At 43.4% G+C, this 16,418-nt stretch overlaps 1 protein-coding gene across 1 annotated transcript in view; it reads right to left on the bottom strand.

Annotated features, from left to right (window-relative positions):
• The window catches only part of melk (maternal embryonic leucine zipper kinase), a 78,596-nt gene that overhangs the window by 46,625 nt on the left and 15,553 nt on the right, over nucleotides 1–16,418 (bottom strand). Inside the window, exons 3-7 of the mRNA XM_033017872.1 lie at nucleotides 13,211–13,296; nucleotides 11,649–11,765; nucleotides 6,761–6,904; nucleotides 1,457–1,525; nucleotides 862–954 (exon numbers count right to left, since the gene is read on the bottom strand). Coding sequence (XP_032873763.1) covers nucleotides 862–954; nucleotides 1,457–1,525; nucleotides 6,761–6,904; nucleotides 11,649–11,765; nucleotides 13,211–13,296 — 509 coding nt within the window. The remainder of the gene's footprint in view (nucleotides 1–861; nucleotides 955–1,456; nucleotides 1,526–6,760; nucleotides 6,905–11,648; nucleotides 11,766–13,210; nucleotides 13,297–16,418) is intronic.

Here is a 16,418-nt window from a genome sequence, read left to right as displayed (position 1 = left end):
CCCCCCTGGACTCCTTTCAAGGACCCAAGCAGTCTTTCCAAGTGCGACAGAGGTTCACCTACACTTCCTTCAACCTCATCTATTACATCCGCTGCTCTAGATGTCAGCTGCTCTACATCGGTGAGACCAAGCATAGGCTTGGCAATCGCTTCACCCAACATCTCCGCTTGGTTCGCATTAACCTACCTGAACTCCCAGTGCCCCAGCAGTTCAACTCCCCCCTCCCATTCCGAATCCGACCTTTCTGACCTGGGCCTCCTCCATGACCAAAGTGAGGACCACCGTAAATTGGAGGAGCAGCACCTCATATTTCACTTGGGCAGTTTGCACCCCAGCGGTATGAACATTGATTTCTCTAATTTCAGGTAGTCCCTGCTTTCACCTCCCCTTCTCAGCTCTCCCTCAGCCCACTGGCTCCACCTCTTCCTTTCTTCTTCCCGCCCCCCCTCACATCAGTCTGAAGAAGGATCTCAAACCAAAACGCTCTATTTCCTTCGCTCCATAGATGCTGCCCGCTGAGTTTCTCCAGCATTTTTGTCTACCTACTGTATATTTTTAGCATTTTCTATTTGTGCTCCACTACAAACCTTACAATCTCTCTTCGATTGTAGTCAGATACAAATTGTTCTTACTTTTGCACTTAGTTAAGACCAACATTACATTTTTTACCCATTTTTTTATACCAGCAAATTTGTGTCTCGCATATCAAGATCTCTCTGTATACACTATTTACCTGTTTTGCAAGATTTCAACATTATCAATTCATCCTATTCATGTAAAATCTCACATTTTCCCACATCATGGTCAGTCTTGCATCTTTCTACATAAATATAAAATACACTAATAAAATGCTGCACTTACCTCAGATCCAATATAAGCTTTCCCTTGAATAAGTTCAGGTGCTGCATAGGCAGGGCTACCACAGCAAGTTGTTAACTGGTAATTTAAACCACCCTGCAGCAAAGAGAAAAGTGAAGGTGCAGGTTGAAGTTTACATTTACCCCCAATAGGATCAATCCATCAAATATTTGGGTAAACTTAACTTTTTTTGACTCCATCTTAACTATTATTACTTTGACTCTCGAAGGCAGGGGTCTTACTTAGGGTTCAAATGCAACACTGCAGCATTTCCCAGATGGCTATTCTTCTGAGTTACCCAGGAAAGCTTTGGAAACCAGACCCTTCGGCACACAACACCCATACTAGCACAACAGAAAGCCCCCCCCCCCCCCCCCCCCCCCCACTGGCCATTAATATTGGAATTGGTGGAGAGGTGGACTATTGCGTTGGGTAACCAGCCCTCCCACTTAGTCTAGTAAACACTGAAAATCACACATATTTGCCTGCTTCCACTGGATAATTACCATAGTGATGTCACCAGTCAAAATACATCAAGTGTTTTACAAAACCAAGTGAAGAATACAAATCTTTGAAACTATAAAAAGGTGCGACATACCTTGGGTTTTGCACAAAGGCCAAAATCAATCAATTTCAAATTATGATCTTCATCAATTAGTAGATTTTCCTATTTAAAAACAAAAATTATATAATGTCAAAAAGAGAAATTGAAATATTTGTCTTGCATCAATAGTGGCGGAAGTGGTGGCACTGTTGACAGCTGCGGCTCGCCTGCAGTCCGTCTGTTTTTACTTTTGTTGTTGTTTTCTTTTGTCTTGTTATTGTAAATTTTAGTTTATTAGGTTGTGTATATGTGTGTGTGGGGGGGGGTGAAATGTTTTTGGTCTCTTCCTTCGGGGGAATGCGACTCTTCTTGTCGTATCCCCCTTCTCTGCCTCCATCTGCGCTGAGGCCTAATGGCGGAGCTGGCGGCCTCCAACTGCGACCAAGCCTCGAGGCTCCGAAGGCAGAGCCAGCCAGGACTTACCAACGCGAGACTGGCCGACTTCTGGGCTGTGGCGGCGTTCCGGTGGCGGTGGCCCGGCTTTGGGGCCGAGGCGGCGACGTCCTGAATTTGGGGCTCCCGGACATCGTCGGGAGCTTGCAGGTCACAGGTTGGTGACCTGTTTTTCCGGAGCTCCCACAAACTACAGCTGCATCCGCTGGACTGGAGGGCGGCAGTTTCGGCAGCTTCGACCACCCCGGGCCACGGAGCTTGAACCGGCCCGTTCGCGGAGCTCGGTTGAGCCGCGGGACTTACCATCATCCAGCGGGGTCACAACAACGGAAGCCTGGATCGCCTCAGCGCAGAGGGAGAACAAGGAGGGAAGAGACAGAGACTTTAAGACTTTTGCCTCCATCACAATGAGGAGGTGCCTGGTGAACTCACTGTGGTGGATGTTAATTTGTGTTTATTGTATGTTTTGTTATTTATTATTATATGTATGATTGCAGGCAATGAAATTTCGTTCAGACCGAAAGGTCTGAATGACAATAAAGGAATCCAATCCAATCCAAAACTGGCTACCAGGATTAATAAATACTAAATATAAAACTGGACTACAACTGGCTTGGGAGAAAAGATCTCTCTGAAACCCTTGAAAATTCTACATGTCTAAAACATGTAACTTAGAAAGCTAGCCTGCCATTCCAGCTACATGGAATGGAATGCTATTTATTGTCATTCAAACCTATTTATTGTCATTCAAACATTTACTACAGTTTTTTACATTACAAAAAAACCAATGACCCAACTTAACACAGTTTACATAAACATCCATCACAGTGAGTCTCCAACACCTCCTCACTGTGATGGAAGGCAAAGTCTTATCTCTTCCCTTTGTTCTTCACCCGCGGTCCAACTGCAGCGTCTAGGCGAACTGGGGCTCCGATGTTAAAGCCCCCGGCGGACGATGGCAAGTCCTGTGGCCATTTAGCCATGCCGGGCGATGTTAGACCCCGGCTCCATGTCCTTTAAACCCCTCGGTTCAAGCAGACCAACCCGCGGTCCAGCAGTCCAACTGCAGCGTCTAGGTGAACTGGGGCTCCGATGTTAGAGCCCCCGGTGACGATGGTAAGTCCCCATGGCCACTAACCCGCACCGGGCGATGTTAGGCCTCGCTCTGTGTCCTTTCAACCCCGCGATTCCAGCGGGAGAAGCTGCCGTTGCGGGAGCTCCGAAAAGCAGTCTCCCACCAGGGACCTGGAGCTCCCGATGTTCCTGTTCACCGGGCCTGCAGCTGGAGCTTCCGAACTCCAAAGTCGGGTCGCAGCCGAGCTCCACCACAGTTCTCCCCGCTCCGAAGACGGCCAGCTTCGCGATGTCAGGTCCGCAGCCTCCGCGACTGGAGCCCTCAGGTTGGTCCCGGCCGGAGGCCGCTGCCGGCTCCACGATGTTAGGCCCAACGACACCAGAGACCCGACAGGGAAAAAGTCGCGTCCCCCGTACAGGGAAGAGATTAACGGTATCCCCCACATCCCCCCCCCTCCACCCCCCACATGTACACAGCTAAAAAAATAACAAAAACTAAGCTCAAAACATACATTTTACAAGACAAAAAATTAAAAAAACTGTAGTCGAGCCGCTGCCGTTAGGCGCCGCCAACATGTTCCCCTATTGCAAATCCCTGCCCCATTGATTCAACTTGACAGCTTATTCCATTCTGCTAAATTACCTTCATGCAGGAGCTACGTTATTCTACAAATGTTCTGCTATCGTATTCTATTTCATAGTTGGAAAGGAAAGATGTTCCTGTAGAATAGCTGAGAAACAAAGTAGACCTTATTCTGGTTACTAGCTATTTGAGTATTTCATCCAGGCAAACAATTCCAGAAAAATTGTATTTTGAAAGTTTATGAACTAAATTTGAAAATCACTTTGGCCAACTTACTTTTCATAAAATATATTTGTAAAACCATTTGAGAGATCTCTGCATTGTTCATGAGCATTTCTTCACATTCCTTAGGTGGTTATTACCACTTTGTTAAATCTCAGTGCTTTTCTTTATATCACACAGACGGTTCTCTGTCGGGGATCAAGACAGAAGGCTCCTCATGCCAATCCCCGGAAACTACGACACAATACACTCTGTGACAAGTCGGGCGACCAATTCTGTCAACATGTTGGACGGCGACGGAAGCCAACAACGAGTTATGCGTTGTCTGACACACGAATGAACGAAGTTCTCCGTCAGAGTTATTCATTATGTTTGCATACATTTCTTGTCAAGGAGGATTTAAAAAAAAGAATAAGTAGAGCAAGTGATCTTAGAGGTTGTGTGAAAGGTCAGATCTTAGAGGTTGTGTGAAAGGTGTGAAATGTATCAAGTACATTTTTGACCACATTCAACTATTGATCTGAAGTTCCACCTATTGTGGCAATATGCTGTCTCTTCCTTCCAAAGTCAATGTTACCAATTGTTAACCCAGGGTCTGACATGCACAAGAAAATAGGGGCAGGAGTAGGAATAGGATAGGCTATCAGGTCCCTCATTATTTTTTCTAAAACACTTATAACTGCAAGACTGGGACTTGATTCCTCTGTGCGTTGATAGGTTGTTTCTGTTTTGCAGAGCCCCATATATAATCAATGGACAAGCTAGTTCAAATTTCTACACAACCTTATTTATACGAGTGTTCACAACCTTTTTTTATGCCACAAAGGAAGATTTTCTAATGGCAAAAGGATAATTTGCTATTAAGGGGAATCCCCTCTCAAAAGGATAAAGGGGAGATGGCAGCCCTGTCGGCAGTCTGTTCGTTTTTTCTTTCTTTTTGTTATTTTTAGTTTGTTAAAATTTTGTTTTAATGTTCTTTGGTATGTTTTATGTGGGGGGAGGGGGGGGACACCAGGGGAAACTTTTTTTTAGTTTCTTTCCTTCCTGGAGATGTGATCAATTTGCGGATCACATTCTCCAGGCTCTGCGGCCTAATATCTCTAATATCGCTGGATCTGGAGGCCTCCTCGGACTGTCGTGAGCCCCACCGCGAGTCGTGGATTTTAACATCAGTGCAGATTGCCCATTTTGATATCCAAAATATATTTAAACAAGACATTTTTTAAAAATATTAATGAAAACAGCATGTGCAGCAACCTGAAAACAAGCATGCTGCAAAAATAATTAGGCCACAAGATATTCAAATTAATATGACACTCTGCCTTTCAGGAACTACAGGTAGGTGTGGCACAAGTCAAATTATTAGGAGGTACACAAAAATGCTGGAGAAACTCAGCGGGTGCAGCAGCATCTATGGAGCAAAGGAGATAGGCAACGTTTCATGCCGAAACCCTTCTTCAGACTGATAGTCAAATTATTAGACTAATTATACAAAGTAAACCATGATAGTTGGAGAATTTAAATGTTAGTTAATTAAGTCAAAATTAAAAGTGACCATAGGGTCATAGAGTAATAGGCAATAGGTGCAGGAGTAGGCCATTCGGCCTTTCGAGCAAGCACCGCCATTCAATGTGATCATGGCTGATCATCCACAATCAGTACCCCTTCCATGCCCTCCCCATATCCCCTGACTCCGCTATCTTAATGAGCCCTATTAAGCTCTCTCTTGAAAGTATCCAGGGAACCGGCCTCCACCGCTCTTCGAGGCAGCGAATTCCACAGACTCACAACTCTGTGTGAAAAAGTATTTCCCAATCTCTGTTCTAAATGGCTTACCCCTTATTCTTAAACTGTGGCCCCTGGTTCTGGACTCCCCCAACATCGGGAACATGTTTCCTGCCTCTAGCGTGTCCAAACCTTTAATAATCTTATATGTTTTAATAAAATCCCTCTCATCCTTTTAAATTCCAGAGTATACAAGCCCAGCCGCTCAATTCTCTCAGCATATGACAGTCCCGTCATCCCGGGAAATTAACCTTGTGAACCTACGCTGCACTCCCTCAATAGCAAGAATATCCTTCCTCAAATTAGGGGACCAAAACTACACACAATACTCCAGGTGTGGTCTCACTAGGGCAGTGTGGAAACAGGCCCTTCGGCCCAAACCGACCAACATGTTCCAGCTACACAAGTCCCACCTGCCACCATTTGGTCCATATCCCTCCAAATCTATCATCTTTGAAATCACTTGGTCCTAGTAAGCCAATTAGTTTTATGCAAACATAACAAAATATAATAAGAAAAGAAAGACAACTCAAGGATTGTCGTAGTTCAAGACAATGGTAGACTTGCCACCGTGTTCTCAAGCTGACATTACCAGTGACATTCCTACATTCAGGTATATGCACTTTCTTCCAACGTGCTCCTTTGTTCACCTCAGTAAATAAACACATTTTAAAGAAATAGAGAAGTTATGTAATGACACTGGAATAGTATTCCTTTACCCAGAGTTCCAGTCCCACCATGGTGAACATTGATATCAGAAAATCTTGTTTTGTAGCAGAAAGAGAAAATGCTGGAAATTTTCAAAAAGTCAGGTCTTTGGATAGAAGATGTGTTCTGTTCTGCAGTACCATTTCAACTACCTCGGTATCGTGTGCTCCAACAAATATTTTTCTCTCCTCAATTGCTATCTGACTTGAGTATTAATAGCATTTTCGTTTTTCATTTTCCAACAACTGAAGTTTTTAGCATTATGATTAAGAGTCTCATTTTGTTGATTGGAACCAGAAAAAAACTCTACAAAGAGTGTTGAATAAACAAATTAAGGTTTAATCTACAGTCAGGTGAATTTGCTCTGGCTCACATGATTCGCATTGCACAATACATGGTTGATCTTAATGTCCATTGGCAATTGTGAAGCCAGCGCACAATGAGAAGCAAATGCAAACATCCTTAACAGAAGTTTACTGCATCAACGTCCCTCAATTTGATTATTGCAACATAATTGATTGACAAATACATACCGGTTTAAGATCACGATGAGCATAGCCCTGGCTGTGAACATAAGCAATAGCCGATACAATCTGTCGGAAAAAAATACGAGCTTCTTCTTCCGATAAATGGTCTTTTGCAATAATGTAATCAAATAATTCTCCTCCAGGGCAGTACTGAAATAAAATGATAGAACAATGAATACAAAAAAAAAAACTTTTTTTTTTTTAAAGAATGTATGCAGCTATCAGAGGCATTAAATGCTTTTGAAGCACAATTTTACTGCTTGATTCTTATGAACATTTGCAGCAAGATCATTTGATGATTGGTGATTGAGTCAGATGCTTGCATCGGGAGCATGCAGTTTTTTTGTAACATGCTTCTGGGAGAAATCTTGTGACAGATGGCAGATTCCCAGTTGATTGGCAAGGCCTTTAGACTACTCATGATTGCTTGGCTCCAAATACTTTTGATGGTACTGAAGAAGCACCCATGGTTTAACTACTGTTGGGGGGGGGGGGGGGGGGGGGGGGGGAGGAGACAAACTGGAGATATAAGGATGGAGTTAAAGGAAAAGAGAGTATAAGAAAAGTTAAGAAAGACACCAGAATTAACAGGCAGAAAGCTCAGGAAGGGATAGGAGACTATGGCCAAGTGAAATAGGAATCGATGTGAAGGGTGAGGGGAGTAATAATGGATTAAAAGTATTATACATGAATGCACAAAATATAAGAAATAAAGTGGATGAGCTTGAGGATCAGTAAGAAATTGGCAAGTATGATATAAAAAGACAGACAAGTGTGCAGAGGGGATGGGGTAGCTCTGTTGATGAGGAATGAAATTCCGTCCCTTGCGAGGGGTGACATAGAATCTGGAGATGGTTTAAAGAACTGAGGAATGGTAAGGGTAAAAATGGTAATGCTATGGTTGTTATGGGAGACTTCAACATGCAGGTAGGCTGGAAAAATCAGGTTCCCCAAGAAAGGGAGTTTGTGGAGTGCCTCCGTGATGGATTCTTAAAGCAGCTTGTACTGGAGTCAACCAGGGAGAAGGCAATTCTGGATTTAGTGTTGTGTACTGAACCGGATTTGATAAGTGAACTCGAGGTAAAGGAGCCATTAGGTGGTAGTGGCCATAATATGATGTTTTAAGCTACAATTTGAGAGGGACAAGGGAAAATCAGAAGTGTCAGTACTACAGTTGAACAAAGGGGACTATGGGGCCATTAGGGAGGAGCTGGCCAAAGTTGACTGGAAAGATACCCTAGCAGGGATGACAGTGGAACAACAATGGCAGGCATTTCTGGGAATAATACAGAAGGTGCAGAATCAGTTCATTCCAAAGAGAAAGAAAGATTCCAAGGGGAGTAAGGGGTGACCGTGGCTGACAAAGGAAGTCATGGACAGTATAAAAATAGAAGAGAAGTATAAAAGAAAAGGCAATACAGGGAGAAAAGGCAATATGGGTACGAAGGTAAGCTAGCCAAGAATATAAATGAGGATAGTAATAGCTTCTGTAGGTATGTAAAGAGGAAAACAATAGTTAAGACCAAAGTTGGACCCTTCAAGACTGAAACAGGTGAATTTAATATGGGGAACAAGAAAACAGCAGACAAGTTGAACAGGTACTATGAATCAGTATTCACTAAGGAAGACACAAACAATCTCTCTGATATACTAGTGGCCAGAGGATCTAGGGTGATGGAGGAACTGAAGGAAATTCACATTAAGCAGGAAATGGTGGTGGGTAGACTGATTGGACTGAAGGCTGATAAATTCCCAGGGCCTGATGGTCTGCATCCCAGGGTACTTAAAGAAGCAGCTATAGAAATCGTGGACACATTGGTGATCATTGTTCAAAGTTCTATAGATTCAGGATCAGTTCCTGTGGATTGGAAGGTAGCTAAAGTTATCACACTTTTTAAGAAAGGTGGGAGTGAGTAAACAGGGAATTATAGAACTGTTAGCCTGACATCGGTGGTGGGGAAGATGCTGGAATCAAATATAAAAGATGAAATAGCGACACATTTGGAAAGCAGTAACAGGATCGGTCCGAGTCAGCATGGATTTACAAAGGCGAAATTATGCTTAACTAATCTTCTAGAATTTGTTGAGGATGTAATTAGGAAAATGGACAAGGGAGAGCCAGTGGATGTTGTGTACCTGGATTTTCAAAAATAATTTGATAAGGTCGCACATAGGAGATTAGTGGGCAAAATTAGAGCACATGGTATTGAGGGATAGGGTACTGACATGGCTAGAAAATTGGTTGGCAGACAGGAAACAAAGAGTAGGGATTAACGGGTCCCTTTCAAAATGGCAGGCAGTGACTAGTGGGGTACCGCAAGGCTCGGTGCTGGGACCGCAGCTATTTACAATATACATCAATGATTTAGATGAAGGGATTCAAAGTAACATTAGCAAATATGCAGATGACACAAAGAAGGGTGGCAGTGTGAACTGTGAGGAGGATGCTATGAGAATGCAGGGTGACTTGGACAGGTTGGGTGAGCGGACAGATGCATGGCAGATGCAGTTTAATGCGAGGTTATCCACTTTGGTAGCAAAACAGGAAGTAAGATTATTATCTGAATGGTGTCAAGTTGGGAAAAAGGGAAGTACAAAGAGATCTGGGTGTCCTAGTTCATCAGTCACTGAAAGTAAGCATGCAGGTACAGCAGGCAGTGAACAAAGCTAATGGCATGTTGGCCTTCATAACAAGAGGAGTTGAGTATAGGAGCAAAGAGGTCCTTCTGCAGTTGTACAGGTCCCTAGTGAGACCACACCTGGAGCATTGTGTGTAGTTTTGGTCACCAAATTTGAGGAAGGATATTCTTGCTATTGAGGGAGTGCAGCGTAGGTTCACAAGGTTAATTCCCGGGATGGCGGAACTGTTATATCTTGATAGAATGGAGCAGCTGGGCTTGTATACTCTGGAATTTAGTAGAATGCGAGGGGATCTTATTGAAACATATAAGATTATTAAGGGATTGGACACGCTAGAGGCAGGAAACATGTTCCCGATGTTGGGGGAGTCCAGAACCACGGGTCACAGTTAAAGAATAACGGGTAGGGCATTTAGAATGGAGATGAGGAAAAACATTTTTACCCAGAGAGTTGTGAATCTGTAGAATTCTCTGCCTCGGAAGGCAGTCAAGGCCAATTTTCTGGATGCTTTCAAGAGAGAGTTAGATAGAGCTCTTAAAGATAGCGGAGTCAGGGGATATGGTGAGAAGGCAGGAACGGAGTACTGAATGTGAGCCATGATCACAGTGAATGGCAGTGATGGCTCGAAGGGCCGAATGGCCTACTCCTGCACCTATTGTCTAATGTCTATTGACCAAGTCCAGATACGATGAAAAAAAAGGCAAGATGGCCCAGGTCCGATGGCCAGAAGGCACGGGTGTGCTTGCAACTATTCAATAGTCAAGATGCACCAATTTATGAGTGCTGGTTAGATTGCCAGTGGCATAAACTATCTGCTAATACATGGATCAGGATATTTCAGTGCTGACAAGCTCTTGGTGGGCTCAAAATTGCAGCAGAAACCTCCATTGGATTTGTAGGTGGTTGTTCGGAATATACAGGTAATCAAAAGGACACTCTCACCATTTGCCCATCTTCCAATAAGAAAACTGTTAAGTGAAAACAGTTATAAATGTAACTGCCAGTAGGCTAATGGAAGATATTCCATTTGATGAACTAAATATGCCTCAGGTAATGGAAGGAATTTACATTTGAGTAAATTTTTAACATAGAAAGGAGCCAAAAGTGCTCACAGGAAAAGTTATCGTTAAACTTTGCTAGACAATTAAAGAGATATTCTTATGAACATTTGCAGCAAGATCATTTGATGACTGGTGATCGCGTCGGATGCTTGCATGTTTTTGTTATGGCAACAATACCCCGGTCTCATGTATCGATCAGTGCCCTGAAAACACCTGCCTTGCCTGTCGGGATTTCTGCATCAGAATAAATGCAGTTTAGTCCATTAGACCTTCTCACTCCCCCATCCTGCTCCTGCTTGTCCTGTCTACTTAAATTGCTCACTTTAACATTTATATTTGTCTCAACTCTCCCATCTGCCGCTCTACTGCTTTAGGTTCCATGCACCTGCCAGACAGGTTTAAACCCTCCTGAGAATGTGCACTGTTAAGTAATAATAGAGTCATCGAATGTCAGCTGTGGAAGGGTATCCTCTACAGGGGATCCGGCATCTCTCCAACCATTGTGGAGCATCTTCACTAGGATGAGGGATCAAAAATTAATTAATGGAACATATTCCTTGTTATTTGCTTTCATCAAATTATGCGGAATCAGATATTACATATAGCGGACAACGTGCACTCAACAATATTATATATTTAATGAATGACTGAAGACTACTTTATACCCACAAAGTCTAAACATTGATGTAATTTAAATTCAGTTTTAAATCTTACTTGGAAAGTGCGACAGCAAGGATCGCAGTGAGAAACTCGGGCAATAGCAAGAAAAATGTCAAGCAATAATTAAAATATGAAGGAATGGGAGTTTGAGAAGTTCACTTTCAACCTATACGTAGAGCTTCACTGGTGGCACAAGGTAGAAACTTTTTTCATCGAGCTTCAGCAAAAAGGCATCAATTGCAAACTCGTTCATCCTCACAACTGAATATAACTAAATGCTGTGAATTGTTTCACACCAAATATATAATCATTTTCACATACTTGATTCCAAAATTCAAATCATGCAGATATAAACAGGATCGGGATGTGGAGAAGGGTAGGAGCAATATCGTAAATACCATGATCTTTGATTGGGATGGAATTAAATGACTTCCATCAATAATACAAACTGAAAAGTAGTCTTAAGAGCGTATTTGATATTTCAGGTAGAACAAACATGCATTTAATTTCAGGTTCTTTCTGCAGATGATTACCTCCATAATGATGAAGATTTTATTTGCCGTCTCAATAACATGATACAAACGACATATATGCTGGTGACTCAGATTCTTCATTGCTTCGATTTCCGTTTGAACACGAGGCAGGTCTTCCTACCCAGGCAAGCACAAACAAGACAATCTACTTAACTTGAAGATGTAGAAATAAAGAACTTCAGATGCTCATTTATACCAAAGACAGACACAAAATGCTGGAGTAACTCAGCGAGTCAGGCAGCAACTGGAGAAAAAAGGATACCTGACATTGAATCAGGACCCTTCTTCAAACTGCAAGTGGGGGGCGGGGCTTGTTGGCGAGGGAAGGTGGGATCAAAAGAGGGATACAATGTGCTGAACTGTGGAACTGGTTAACCGACGTCGCAGTGGCCTCTGCAGTCCGTCTTTTTTAATTTTATTGTCCTGTAGAGTGTAAAGTTTGTGGTGGTTTTTTGACTGTGTATGTGTGGGGGGCGGGGGAAACCTTTAAATCTTTTCCCTGCACGGGGACCCGACCTTTTCCCTGTCGGGTCTCCGTTGCCGTTGGGGCCTAGCACCGTGGAACGACAGCTCAAGTCACGGAGCCTGCGGAGCTGCGGACCTACCATCGTGGAGCTGGCCAGCTTCGGAGCGTGGAGAGCTGTGGTGGCGCGCTGCTGCGACCAGACTCCGGTGGATGGTGACACCGGGAGCTCGCGGGTCCCCGGTGGGAGACTGCTTTGCAGGGCACCGGCAACGGCGACTTCTCCCGCTTGAATTGCGGGGTTGAGAATGACCTGGAGCGGGGCCTTACATCGCCCGGCGCGGCTTTAAATGGCTGCAGACTTGCTAGCGCCCGCTGGGGACTCCAACATCAAGACCCGGGGCAGGGCCTTACATCGCCCGGCGCGGCTTTAAATGGCTGCGGACTTGCTAGCGCCCGCCAGGGGCTCCGACATCGGGACCCAGAGCAGGGCCTTACATCGCCCGGCACGGCTTTAAATGGCTGCGGACTTGCTAGCGCCCGCTGGAGGCTTTGACTTTGACTTCGGGAGAGGAATGGAGAGCAGGGGAGAGACAAGACTTTGCCTTCCATCACAGCGAGGAGGAGATTCACTGTGATTGTGTTGGTGTGTGTCTTGGTTCTTTTCTTGTATGGCTGCAGAAACCAAATTTCCTTTGAACTTCATGTGAGGTTCAAATGACAAATAAACGGTATTGTATTGTATTGTATGACTAGGCTGGAGAGTTGTGGTAGAAGTTACTTAAAATTAGAGAATTTGATGTTCATGCTGCTGGTTGCTGGCTACACAAGCAAAATATGATGTGCTGTTCCTCCATTTAGCGTGTGGCCTCCCTGGTAATGGAAGAAGCCCAGGACAAAACGGTCAGTATGGCAAGGGGAGCCGACAACTGGGAGATCAATCCAGCCTGCCTCAGATGACATCAAATTTTAAAAGTCTATGTAAAATAAATATATAGTGTCAATGATTTCTGAATTCTGAAACTTAATATAAATACCAGCCAAACTTTCACACGTTAACCACACAAATCATCCTTCCATTAGGCTTCTGCAAACTTACCCCAAGAGATTCTTTGTCCATTATCTTTACAGCAACTTTTTCCCTTGTCAACATGTGACAAGCCAGCTTCACTTTAGCAAACCCCCCTGTAGTAGAAATAAAAACCAATGCGATTTGATATTTTCCAAAGGCGAGCACGAATTACATGCACTGTATTGTCTTTCGCAAAATAGGTAAACCAGTAATCTTGGTCATCTCTCTTACTTTCAAAATAACCCTCAAAAAGGTCACTTTCCTGCATGTTTTAAGAACCTAAATCACCCGTTATTGTACATGCCTTGTTGCAATTTAACATCAACCGTTTTAGAAGATGGGGAAAGTTGGAGACAAATATGGGAGAAGGATGAAGTAACAGGGATGGAAATCAAGATTGCAATGGTAATGGGGGCAACCATATCTCAGCAATGTTACAATAATGGAAACTATGTGTTTCTAACTATATGCCTCGCCTTTGAGAGGGACGATAAAATCCTGAGTTTAAGAAGGAGAGATTGCATTGGGGAGCAAGAAGGAATTGGGAACGGGGGTGCCACCTTCAAGAATTATTTTGCAGTTCCTGCTTGCATGGACAAATTATGAATCTCTGGCTATGTGATTTTTGTTCTATGCAAATATTTCAGGTAAAGCTGGATTACTATTCCATTGTAATAACAAAATGAGCTTTGGTTCACTCTACTATCTTTGGTCATCTATGTTTCCAATCCAGAATCTTAGTGGTGCTTTAAAAAAAAAAAAAAATTCTGAGAAACACTAATCTCCCTCTTGGCTGCAATAGTCAAGATGCAGCAACTGGAAGGCTTCGGGCTTGATTATTCCCCAATCTCCTTTGAACAGTATTGAAGCTACAATAATTTTTAATTCGTATTACATTCACGTCAGTTTATTGTCATATATACCAGGGTGCAATGAATTTCCTTGTTCACATTAAGTTCGTAGAGTAAACAGTATACATACAGTAATGATAAATATAATACAAAGTACAAAACATTGTGGTGCAATCCAAAATAGCGCAACAAAGTATAAATGCACAATAATGGCAAAACCAAATGAGATAGAGTACGAGTAAGAGTATGTGGTAGCACCTCTGGGAAGGGTGTGTGGATATCTGAGCTTTCAAACTCATGTGTCTACTCCAGGAAGGTAGAAAAGAGAACAGGAAAAGGCCAAGGTAGCAAGATCCTTGATGATACTTCCAACCTTCCCGACGCAATGCACCCAAAAGGTAGACTGGATGGAAAGGAGTGATGGATGTGGCTGTGCTCACTCTCTGCACATTCAGGCAGTCAAAAGTAAGCAGTTGCAATTCCAGGCTGAGATGTATCCCGTCAGAATAATTTCAATAGCGCATTTGTACAAATTTAAGGGATTCCTTGTGGTCATGCTGAATCCTCTCAGTCCTCCAAGAAAGTAAATACGTTAATGTGTTTTCTTGATCATTGCACCAATCTGGAGAAACCAGGTTAGGTTGCAGGTGATATGGATGCCCAAGAACTTGAAGGTGTTGACCATCTCTACAGAAGCTTTGATGACCAGAACAAGGTTGTGTTCATCCCTCACTTCCTTAGATCAAAACCAACCCTTTTGTCTTGCTGACATTGTTGTGGTGACACCATGACATAAGATTTGTTCCCCAATTCCTTCTTGCTCCCCAATGCAATCACTTTCCTACAGCTCATTTCCTTGCTGTTGTTGATCCGGTCAACAACTGCGGTATCATTGGCGAACTTAAAGATCGAGTTGGTACTGTAGATGGTCACTTTGTCATGGGTGTTCAACAAATAAGCTGGGGACTGAACACACACCCAGAGGAGTAAGTATTAAGGGTCAGGATGGAGAAAATGTTAAGACCAATTCTAACCAACTGAGATCTGTCGGTCAGGAAGTCCAGAAGTCAGATGCAGTTGGAGGCCCCAAGGTCAAGGTCCAGATGTTTAGGGGTTAGCTTGTTTAGTATTATTGTATTGAGTACTGAGCTGTATCCAATGATTGGTATCATGTCATAGGTGCGTTCTTCTTAGGCAAATATGGATAAATGGCAAGCAACATTCGTGGCACAAATGTCTCCAACGTATTATGAACCATTCACAATTAAAATGTCCTAAAGAATACCAGAGCATTAACTGGACAGCCACTAAAACAAAGTAGCTGGAGGTGCTGGTCAGAGGCTCATTGTTGTGTGTTAAGTAATTCACCTAAGCCTTTACACTATTTGCTAGCGTGTTGCAATACTAGTACGTACAGTTCCAATTATTCTCAAGCATGACACTTGCACCATGTCGACCTCCTTAAAATGTTCTTCTTCAATCAGTGGCACACCATGGATGCATTGTGTATCAGGCATGAAATAAACTACAGAAACATGCAAATTAAAGAATGTATGGAGGAGTGAGGGACGGGTTGGGAATTTTTCGAGGATGTAACTAGTAGAGTGGATGGGTTATATCTGGACTTTCAGAAGGCTTTTGACAAGGTCCCACATAAGAGATTAGTATGCAAACGTAAAGCACACGGTATTGGGGGTTCAGTATTGATGTGGATAGAGAACTGACTGGCAGACAGGAAGCAAAGAGTAGGAGTAAACGGGTCCTTTTCAGAATGGCAGGCAGTGACTAGTGGGGTTCCGCAAGGCTCAGTGCTGGAACCGCAGCTATTTACAATATATATTAATGATTTGGACGAGGGAATTGAATGCAACATCTCCATGTTTGTTGATGACACAAAGCTAGGGGGCAGTGTTAGCTGTGAGGAGGATGCTAGGAGGCTGCAAGGTGACTTGGATAGGCTGGGTGAGTGGGCAAATGCATGGCAGATGCAGTATAATGTGGATAAAAGTGAGGTTATCCACTTTGCTGGCAAGAACAGGAAAGTAGACTATTATCTGAATGGTGGCCGATTAGGAAAAGGGGAGATGCAACGAGACCTGGGTGTCATGGTACACCAGTCATTGAAAGTAGGCATGCAGGTGCAGCAGGCAGTGAAGAAAGCAAATGGTATGTTAGCATTCATAGCAAAAGGATTTGAGTATAGGAGTAGGGAGGTTCTACTGCAGTTGTACAGGGCCTTGGTGAGACCACACCTGGAGTATTGTGTACAGTTTTGGTCTCCTAATCTGAGGAAAGACATTCTTGCCATAGAGGGAGTACAGAGAAGGTTCACCAGACTGATTCCTGGGATGGCAGGACTTTCATATGAAGAAAGACTGGATAGA

This window comes from Amblyraja radiata, chromosome 3, assembly GCF_010909765.2.
Source record: "Amblyraja radiata isolate CabotCenter1 chromosome 3, sAmbRad1.1.pri, whole genome shotgun sequence".
NCBI lineage: Eukaryota > Metazoa > Chordata > Chondrichthyes > Rajiformes > Rajidae > Amblyraja > Amblyraja radiata.
Note: the sequence above shows the minus strand (reverse complement) of the source record. Positions and strands in the feature narration are given on the sequence as shown.